General features: G+C 41.2%; 1 protein-coding gene across 1 annotated transcript; it reads right to left on the bottom strand.

Annotated features, from left to right (window-relative positions):
* Positions 1-10: 10 nt before the first annotated feature.
* arl13a (ADP-ribosylation factor-like 13A) lies at positions 11-6,862 on the bottom strand. Its single transcript, XM_058075460.1, has 10 exons — positions 6,791-6,862; positions 4,247-4,363; positions 4,078-4,148; positions 3,639-3,891; positions 2,200-2,305; positions 1,918-2,117; positions 1,267-1,375; positions 928-1,201; positions 722-829; positions 11-422 (listed from the first exon to the last, which is right to left on the bottom strand). The coding sequence occupies exons 1-10, from the start codon at positions 6,808-6,810 to the stop codon at positions 319-321; spliced, it is 1,362 nt and encodes a 453-aa protein (XP_057931443.1). The 5' UTR covers positions 6,811-6,862; the 3' UTR covers positions 11-318.
* Positions 6,863-11,109: the final 4,247 nt, after the last annotated feature.

Raw genomic sequence — 11,109 nt, forward strand, 5'->3', positions numbered from 1 at the left:
GTAGAATTTACAGTGTGTCATTTATTGTGTCAAAAAGACGAGTTTATTACAATTGTACAATTTAAATTGTTCTCTTTACTTGAGTGCATTATAGGGAAATGTTGAAAGGGTTTTATAGAAAAGACACACATAAAAAATACAGATACAAACTGCCTAAAACAAAAAATGTGGCTTTTTTACATATCATTTAGACTGATTATCATTAGGAATTAAACATGTACCTTCACTATATGACGGCATGTCCTGTGTCCAACAATAATGAGTACAACATTCAAACATGTCTCTAGTGTCCATTTTGGCGACCATAGGACTTTTGTGTCATTGGCCCTGATCCTGACGTTCCTTCAGACGCTGTTCCTGACGTTCCTTCAGACTCTGTTCCTGACGTTCCTTCAGAGCCAGTATGGCTTTTCGGTAAAGATCTATCAGGGACAAATTCATCATCATTATCATCACATGTGTGCGAAGGCCCTATTGTCACCGTTGTGTTTATTATTATTATTCAAGGATCTGTAGATTTGCCTTCAATCATTTGTTTTAAATTGTGCTTCTAATCATAATCAACACATTATGAAATCAATGATTCAATGATCTCGGAAAACAAGCATCGCTTTCAGTATTGGTATCAGCAATACTGGCCTTATATTTGCTTGGTATTGATTCCAAAGCATAATTTGCAGTATTGCCCACCCCCAGTAAAATGTGGATGGATGAGGCTCACCAAATGTTGCAGAAAGGTCAACAGGCTGAGAGGAAGCTGCTGACGTTCCCTCTGTGTTGATCTTGTTCCTCCTTTTAACTTTGGAAACCTTCTTCTTTTTCCTCTTGGCTGCACAGACAGCATCCTTAGAACTCTCCAGTCTCTTGTGGTGGATCTCAGCAGACTGGGCAGGTATGCCTAAAGTTACTTTTACAAGCTCTTCTTACCTCTGAGCGGCTTCTTGTGGTCATGAGGCAAGTCGGGTACATCCGGAGTCTCCTCCTTCACCTTACCCTTGCGTTTACATCTGCCCTTATTATTCGGGGGGGTGAGGGTGCTGCTGGATTTGTCTGGATGTTCGGCAGGCTCGTGTTCGCCCTCGTTTGCCACCTCTTTGTCCTGCTTACCGCCTGCTGCTTCAGCTTGTTTTTCTTCATCGGCTTTAGCCAAGCTTCTCTTCCTCCTGGTGGACTTCTTCAGCTGCTTCTTCATTGTGCTCTCCTATATGATTGCAACATATTCCGACAGTATATGACAGTACTATAAAAGGTACATCCCTTATTTACCTTTTGTAGTATGTTTCGAATGGGCTGCAGCTTTCCTTCCCCTTTGGTCGTCTTTTCTTTGTCCTTAGGCCTATGAGCCTGGCGGAGGTCAGACTTGCTGGCTCGCATTCTGCAGGGTGCACACGGGTGGATTAATACCATTACACACTTCCATAGTGTCCAAGATTAATTAGTGCACAATCTAATGAGGTCCAATCTGTAGCAAAAATTCAACCTTCGTTTCTGACACTGTCCAAGAGATTAACAATTACCCCAAATAAATATCTAATGCCGAATTGTGGTAGTTTAACACAATACAATAATCATAATTATAGCCTTGCCTCTAATTATAGCTGCAGAGTTGAAGTATTTACCTATAGTTAAGTATATACCTATACTATATTTACCTACCTATGTAAATTTCCCCATGGGGATGAATAAAGAATCTACCTACCTCCCTAGCTACCTATCCATCCACCCACCCCCCACCTACCTACCTACCTACCTACCTACCTACCCTCCTACCTACCTACCTACACCTAAAACACAATGAGGATGTGGTGTTAATTGGAAGCAGGCAATCATTGGACAGAGGCTCTCATCTCTTCAATCAAACAAAGTCTCATTGGATCTCATTACAGTGTGCACATGTACCAACGTTAGCATCCCCACCGTTCACTCTTGTTTTTGCTCCGCATTCTCTCTGCTTTGCCCTTCCTTTCTCGGGGCTCCAGAGGCCTCTTGCTGTCCTGGGCCACACGGGTGCACAGCTCCGGGTAATCCAGACAGATGGCTCGCAGCAGCCAACGAAGACCACGTAGTGTCTTTCTGTCTGACCACCGCCGTAGGTCCATTAAGGCTGAACAAGGCTCCTGCGTGGGGGGTCATGAATAATGGTTTGGTACAAGTTTAACGATGAGATGGGTTATTGGCTCGTATTAGTGTGACACTTACTATATGGCACAGGGAGCGGCTCTGGTTGACCAGCTTCTCCAAAGAAAGCATCTCGATCAGCTCACTTCCCAGGAGGGCGTTCATTTTGTCTTGTTTGTTGGCCAAGCTGAAAAGAAGACAATAAGGCACACATTTTTTTAAAGTTGCTAAAGTAAGTTAAAAAGGAGAAAATAAATAATAATAATAACGATAATAACAATATATGTTTTGTACTATTCCATCCATTCATTTTCTATGCCACTTTTTTCCTCACAAGGGTGGCAGGGGTATGCTGGAGCCGATCCCAGGGTACACCCTGGACTGGTGGCCAGCCAATCACAGGGCACATATAGACAAACAACCATTCACACTCACATTCATACCTATGGACAATTTGGAGTGGCCAATTAACCTAGCATGTTTTTGGAATGTGGGAGGAAACCCACGCACGCATGCGAAGAACATGAAATACCCAAGCGTAGATTCGAACCCAGGTCTTACAATCTCCTGACTGTGTGACCAACATGCTAACCACTTGGCCACTTTGTATATCATTCTTATTATTATGAATTAATGCCATTATAATAAATCAGTAATAGAGATGGTAATGATAATAATAAATAGTATTGTTATCATAAATATAAATATCATCAGAATAACTATTATTAACCATCAAATATGATAAATTTAAGATTGAACATAGAATTAAAAAGTATTACTGTATATGAATACATATGTACATAAAATATAATAAATATTTCTGCAAAATGTTAATACACACATACAATAATTTGGCAAATAAAATGGCAAATAAACACATAATGATACTTCCCTTAAAATATGTGCCAAATACATTAACTCCGATCGACTTTCATCCCTCGGCCGTATGGTGGACGAGTGGTTAGCATGTTGGCCGAGTGGTTAGCATGTTGGCCAGGAAATCCGGAAGACTTGGGTTCGCATCTCCGTGTAGAGTACTCCAGGTACTCCCATTTCCCCCCACATTCCAATTTGCGACTCCAAATTCACATCCAAGGCATAGAAACTGGATGATGGAACTTTCATCTCTCATACATGACACAAAGCTAAATTGACTTCATTTAGCAGGTTATGCAAGTACAGGAGCCAGCCACTAGAGGACAGTATTCACATTGTTATGTTCATTACAACTGACCATACACGTTCCAGCCGTCAATTTTCTATGCGGCTCATCCTCACTCGGGTCACAGATATGCTGGAGCCTATCCCAGCCGTCTTCGGGCAAGAGGCGGGGTACACCCTGGACTGGTGGCCAGCCAATCACAGGGCACATATAGTAGACAAACAACCATTCACACTCACATTCATACCTATGGACAATTTGGAGTGGCCAATGAACCTAACGTATTTTTTTTGGAATGTTTTCCGATCGCCTGACTGTGTGGCCTTCATGCTAATCACGGAATACAGTACTGACTTACACTAGGATGGGTTTCCCTGCAATTCTAGGTTGCCTGAGCAGGTCAGCAAGGATGTCTTTGGCCTCCTTCATCCTGGCTCGGTCACAGGAGTCAACCACAAAGATGATCCCGTGTGCTTCTCCGTAGTAATCCCTCCAGGCCCCCTGCGACTCAGCTGACCCCCCAACATCCAGCAGAGTGACCAGGTAGTTTTCCACTCTCAGCTCATTCCTTACACAGCCCTGGGTGGGGCCACCTTCCACAGCGTGGGGCACTAGAAGAGATGGACAAGGAAATACATGTGCATTCAGTATTTCCACAACAGGGAGATTATAATTATACACATGCAGTATTTCCTTAAATAATGGCCTCCGCTGGAATAGATGCTGCACCCCAATAGTGTCCTTTTTATACACCCAATAATAACAATTGGTACCACTACGGGGTTGTAATTATCTACCTCTGAGCAGCCCTCGAATGGAAGACGTCTTTCCTGCTTTGTCAAGACCAACCACAAGAATGGTCACTCGCCTGGAAACGTGCAACATTTTCAGTGTTAGAAGCCAATCACCAATGACCAGAAATCATATTACAGTGCACATTTTATATTGTATAATCACACACCATACCTGATTGGCTCTTGGATTTTGGAGAACCAAGTGCAGCAGTTGCTCATCAGATTGAACATGCTGTCGTGAGGTGAGCAGGGTGTGCACAACGGCCACCATTTTCTCTGCAAGCGGTACCTGGCGACAGAAGATCATTCATTGAGTTCCACAAGAAAATCCCCACCAATGGTAACAGTATTTAAAATGTCAGAACTTTGCCAGAATTATTCAAACATAAATTAAAATAAATTACATTCATTGTGAAAAAAGTCATGGATTTAAGGAAAAAGTACTATTTAAAAAAAAAATACTCCAGGCACGCCCACTCCGCTGATTGGTGACACTCAGCTTGTACAGCAAATAGCTTGTACCGAGGCACACCCATATAAGGAAGTCCGTCCCACTGTGATGTCACAAGGAGCCGGTGTTAGAAAAAACTCTGAAACCAAGCGTTCAGAGCCCTACCAAACTTATTTCAGTGCTCAGTTCCAAATGCACTAACCTCATTTGATTCAACTTTGACATCACTTAACAGGAGAATACAACATTCTAACAACATTTACGTATAGGTCAGAAAAGTGGAACAGGTCCCCTTTAAATGTAGAACATAAGATATGATGTCATAGATGACAAAAATATGAATCACATCCAGCATGTGCACATATTGTAGGATATGTAGGACAAAGGGTATTTTAGGTCCATTCGGTCATGTAGTACACACAGCAGGTGTCTGAGGTCTGGGGACCCAGACCCCCCGCCCCACCATCCCCTGGATCTTTCACTCCAATGCATCTGTTCAGGCTGTGTGTAATCTGCTCAAGCCAGTCTAGGGCAGCCTGCTTTCCATGTGTTGAACAAGTTGACCCATATATTCGTTTTCTAGTGTTTCTGTTAGTTTTCATACACTAATGAATGAGGAAAAAGTACTAAATAAATCTATATTGCTTCATGTGCAATCCGAATACATTTAGTGGTACGGTGTGATTTGTACATAAACATAATAATCAACAAGAATAAGAGCGTGTCTACAAATGGTGCCCTATTTTTCATCGGCCAGTGTTTTGAATGTTTATTGTATATGTATTTCTATTTATTAATATAAAGTATACATGAGCAGATATAACTTGTACGCCTGTGGGGCTACGTACATTCTGTGAGGTTTACGCTGCATACTATTTCTGATGGAGTATTGGCCTGGACTTCATGGGTACCAGGATACCATAGTCCACCTTTGAGTCATGGTAGTGCGTCCTGCCGGATGGTTGCTAACACATACCGTGTTGCTAGCTGTTTTTTTTGTCTCTTTTATATGTTATTTTTCCTTTTTGTTTTCATTCAACATACCAGGCTATGCAGTATTGCTGGTATATTCATGGCGTTTATTGAACAATCCAAATCCAACAATGTTTTACATTTTCACTCTAGTCCATTAAAAACTTAACTTTAAATAGCCGACGGTTGGACCTTTATACTTGCTTACGTAAACCGCATTGTAAACTTAAGCAGCAAATACAGTAGAATCATTCCACACCCTGGCCTGGCTCACTTCCTGTTATGTGTCTCCCTTAAACCGTTCCCTTTGAAACCTATGCACCTTTCCATGACATGCTACCATCCCACTTTGCTATAAATTATTTCTTCATTTCAATAGTATTTCTCACATTTTTATCCAAATTCTGACACTTTCCACTGTCTTTGGCACTAGAGTGGCTTATTTTGCTGCCGTATTCAATGAAAAAAGTACAGACTGTCTCACACAGAAATACGCAGGGCACTTGAATGCCTCAGTGCAGGGCGGACTGTGTTTATTCGTGGAAAGAAAGGAGACAGAAACTGAGTTGTTCATCATTCACACACACACAAGAAAGGTGAGTAAATGATTCCCTGACCAAAATGTATCTGTAGCGTCCCAAAGAGCCACTATCCATTCTTCATAGACGTGCTTTGTTTGAGCGCTGTTTGGACATACGATCATCGAGGCAATGTTTGAAAAGTCAAACATATTTTTTGACGAAAACCAAGGCCGTGCAAACCTTTGGAGGGGTCGGGGGTCAAAGTTCAAAGGGCACATTTTCACACACACGCTCACACACAGAAAGACTTTGACAAAAAGTGCTAAAGGGGCAGGTGGTTGAGGCCCCCCCCATGCCTTGCACGTGCTGGTTGAAAACCAAATCCTACCGTGTCATACGAGGTTCACGAGAAATAGTCATATAATGCAGTGCATCTATAATCTATAGCCGTAATAATTATATTATAAATATTTGAAACTCATTTCTAATAAATTATTATTGAATTTAGTTAAATTTAGTTACTTATTTCATGGCTATATATTTTATTTTGTGGTTTACAAGAGTGGTTACCTTATTAGCCAAAATATTCCAAACAGCTGTGTGTGATGTACATACTACACTCCTACATGACCTACAACCACAATAATGGACATAATATTCAATTCCCATCTAGAAACTATCCTACTACTACTGTACTATAGTAGACTCCAGCCATGCATGATTAAATAGCAGCCGTTGCAAGGCATCTAATGAATGAATATGGTATACTCACAGAAGAAGATCTATGTCCATGCATCAGTTTGAGTGGGTACACGTCTCCACTAACATGTTGCAGGCACCTGCTACAATGCTTTAATCAGGCTCACGCTAAGCCGCCGCTCACCCCATGTGGGAGGTGCTCAGTGTGTTGTCCTCTTTCAGCCAATCCTGGAGACACCTGAGTGTCTTTAGCTGCGTTCATTGGATTGGATGATATGCTTTTCCTCTTTAACTGGACTAGATCCTTCCAACAAATGGCTTTCGCAGGATGATGATGATCTGTGATGACTGAGAGTGGTGGCATGTTGCATTTGCGGATTTAGGTTGCACTTGAAATACATCACTTGGATGACGCCCATGTGACACGTTACTCTGTACATGCCGGGCTTTCCAAAGAAGAGACGAGGGGTCAACAGCGCCATGGCCGCTGGCACCGGGTAGCCCCCACGAGGCTGCGTCAGGCGCCTGTAAGCCTGATTTCTGTTAATAATGTGAGAACACGAGGAAGAAGATACCAGCATTTTGTTGGTGTTTTGGTAAAACAAGCCTTTTGGTTTGCTTGGGTTGAAATAAGCTATGAAAATAAATTATACAAAAACGACTACCTCTTGGCCATTTTTATTTAGGAAAAGTGTCTCTCACAAGAAAAAAAACACTGAATGCTGTTGAATGAATTGCTGTTTATGTTGCCATTATGTTAGTTGGGGCCTCTTTCAACAACGAACAAACTGCAATTACCAACAGCGCCTCCGCTGGTTGAAGACAGGTAGTGATGTAGAAGATAGTATGCAGCCTCAAGACACGTTTAATTTCACAATCAATTAATTCTAATGATTATAAATAAACAATAAATTATTATAACTACAATAATAGAATAAATGGTGCAAAACGGGGTAACAACATCCCCAGCTTTTGTGTATACCATGCTGAATACCATGTACACAGGCTATGCTTTTTTTGCTATATGTATTAGAAAACCATTTTGATGCACATTAATAATGTTAAATACATAAGTGACACAGGGTTCGATTCCACCCTCTCCCATCTCTGTGTGGAGTTTGCATGTTCTCCCCGTGCATGCGTGGGTTTTCTCCGGGTACTCCAGTTTCCTCCCACATTCCAAAAACATGCTAGGTTAATTGGCCACTCCAAATTGTCCATAGGTATGAATGTGAGTGTGAATGGTTGTTTGTCTATATGTGCCCTGTGATTGGCTGGCCACCAGTCCAGGGTGTACCCCGCCTCTCACCCCAAGACAGCTGGGATAGGCTCCAGCATACCCGCAATAAAATAATTGGAGGGTATTAATTTGAAATGGTTACTGGCCTGATTACTGTATTGATGATTACTGTAAGTCGTGATTTTTTTTCTTTACTTTTACTTGAGTATTTTTTCAGATCAGCCCTTTTACTTTTACAGTACTTGAGTCAAACTTCAACAAAGTAACTGAACCTTTTTCTTCCTTTACTTGATGGTTTCTTCTAAAGGGGATCTATTATGCTAATATTTCGTTCGTGGACTCCTATAGAGCAGCTACAAGCAATAACCGTACAGAAAACATTTTTTTCAGAATCTGCACCTATTCCAGCTGTATTTCCTTTGCTTTGTGCTTCCTGCCAAAACAGTCTGTTTTAATTTATTCCACCCACAGCCCGCTTCCGGGCATACCCACCCAAAGTGCTTACTAACTATGAACCACATTAGGAAGTCCGCCCCTCTGTGACATCACAAAGGAACAGTTTTACCGCACCTTTTGAAATCAAGCGTTTTGAGCCATCCCAAACTTCTTTCAGGGCTCATTTCCAAATGCACAAACCTCATTATCTGAAACTTTGGCGTCGTTTAACACGAGAATTCAACATTCTAAATCCATTTATAGGTCAGAAAACTGGAAAAGGCATAATTAAAATGAATCCTAATCTGACTTTATTTAGATTTATGTACACCTGCCATTCATTTGACCAGGAGGATCAACCTGTTATGTAATGTTATTATCAACAGAAATATGCCGTTGGGGATGCGACCACTAGACGGCGTCATAATAACATGTTCTATTTTTGCCATCATTACTTGCTATGATGAGCAATCAACTGCAGTGGCATATTATTCATAGTAAACACCAAGCATGTATTTGCTACTGTAGGAAATAGGGTTCCTAATTATACTTAACGTGAATACATTTTTCAGAGGCAGCCTCTCGAGACTCGGATGCATGTTTGTGTGCAGGCCCTATCCCATTAAGTCATTACACTAATGTCCATTCAGGTCCCGCCTCCACTGCTGAGCCCGCACACATATGCAGACAACAGGGCTAAAAGAGCTGAGGTCAAGCATAGCGGGCCGACCACCACACCCCCTTTTGCTCTACATACCAAACATGCTTCAAAGACCTCCTGACAGTTGACTGATTTCGCAACCTCACACTCTTCTGCAAGGATTCAAACAAAGGTTTGGAGCATGCCGTTCACAGAGACCGTCTGCTTGCTTGATAATGAGATTTCCATCTTCCACCCACTCCCAAAAGGCCCTCCAGAGCACACAACCTCGGCAGTCTGGAGTCAGTGACCCACAGCAAACACATGCATTAGTAATGATGAGCCTTCATTTGCGCTGTCTCGGATCATATCTGACAGGAAGTAGATAGCATGTTACAGGGTGGTGTCTGCATGGGAAGGAAAAATGTCCTCATTTATTTTGGTCTCTTATGAGAGCTGCACATACAGTAAGTGTTGTCTGTATACTGTATAAGTGGATTATGTATAACTTTATAGCTGAAGTAGAGAAAGAACTCAGAAGTCTAATGTACTAGTGAGTTAAATCACTTTTTAACATTTAGAACTGTCATGCAAGTGTAAAGAGTAGTTATTGCTTGTGTAATACAACACAAACCAAGGTCCCGATGAAGCAAATGTGACTTTTTAATGATGTTCTCACACTAATATCTCTGTTTTGGAGCACCAAACAGAAGAAAACCTCAGAAGAGACATTCAAAGGATTGCTTTTGAAACTGCCATCCTCAGACTTCGCTACACATCTTAAAATAAAGCCTGCAATGATGCGGAAGCTGTCATTTCCATCTAAGCACGTTGAAACTGTTTAAATTCCAGCATCACAGCAAATTTTGGCCTGCACACTTCCATTACTCTGATGTAGGACCTCTGAGAGGGTGACTACACTTACTTTCTCCTTCGTTCTTATTGGTTGTTGAGAACTTAGCCGTGTGTACTACGAAGCCAGGAGGAGAATACGTGGAGCTTTTTGTTGTTATGCCCCCACGACACTGCAGTTGGTTCCATTTCTGGTTCTGCAGTTATTACACTGCAAAAAGGGCTGGCAAAATATAAGATAAATAGACTAGATATTAGAAAATAAAACTTAAAAGTAGTGAAATGATCTATCTGTGCATCTAGTTCATTTTACACTAATGACATATTAGTGCAAAATGAATACGCAGCATCCTGAGACTGACTGATTTTGAAATAACAAAAAGGCTTTAGAAAAAAGTCTAGTGGTTTCAGGTATATCCACGTGTATTCTAACACATGTTATGAAAATCCCAGGAAGAAGTGCTCATTTGATAAGATGCTAAATGGTCTTTTACTTGTATAGTGCTTTTCCACCTTTAAGGCACTCAAAGCGCTTTGACTCCGTTTGCACATTTACCTACTGATGATGACGCAGCATCGGGACCAAATCTTGGCTAAAGATACTGTACTTGTACATGATCACAGGAGGATCAAACCCGCACCTTTCAGGTTGCGAGGCCACCACTCTGCCGCCTGAACCATGTGGCCCCATCATCAATATTTATTTTCTTCAAGCAGAATAGCAAGTTGCTCTAGAAAATCAGTCATTGGTGGGTATTGGTCATAAAAATGGTTTACAGTATGTCATTCACAGTATTCTGTTGAATAAAATCAATGTTGAAACATTGGCCTGTAGCACTTCTTAAATGAAGCATCTTTAAACTATATTTTGTGTTGGGAAAACCAAAATAACTTATTTTGAGAGTTATTTCCTCAATCTTAACATTTCTGAGCTAAACTAGAGTAAACTAAAGTAATCCCTGATTCTAAAATGAAGGCTATACTATACTAAGGCTACACTAAGTCAAGAAGTAAATAGGCCTTAAAACCAGGCCAAGTATCTAGTAACATCTAAAGTAAACATGATGTGTAAATGTCAAAACCGCCTTGGTTGGCATACGAATCAAATAAGTTCATTATGATCAAATATCAGTGAAAAGAATAAATGAGGTCGTGTGATGATGCAGTCTTTGTTTGGGCTTCACTCTCTGGTCTAAATGCAGCTCCCAGCGCGACAAGTGAGTCC

This window comes from Doryrhamphus excisus, chromosome 6 (genome assembly GCF_030265055.1).
Source record: "Doryrhamphus excisus isolate RoL2022-K1 chromosome 6, RoL_Dexc_1.0, whole genome shotgun sequence".
NCBI lineage: Eukaryota > Metazoa > Chordata > Actinopteri > Syngnathiformes > Syngnathidae > Doryrhamphus > Doryrhamphus excisus.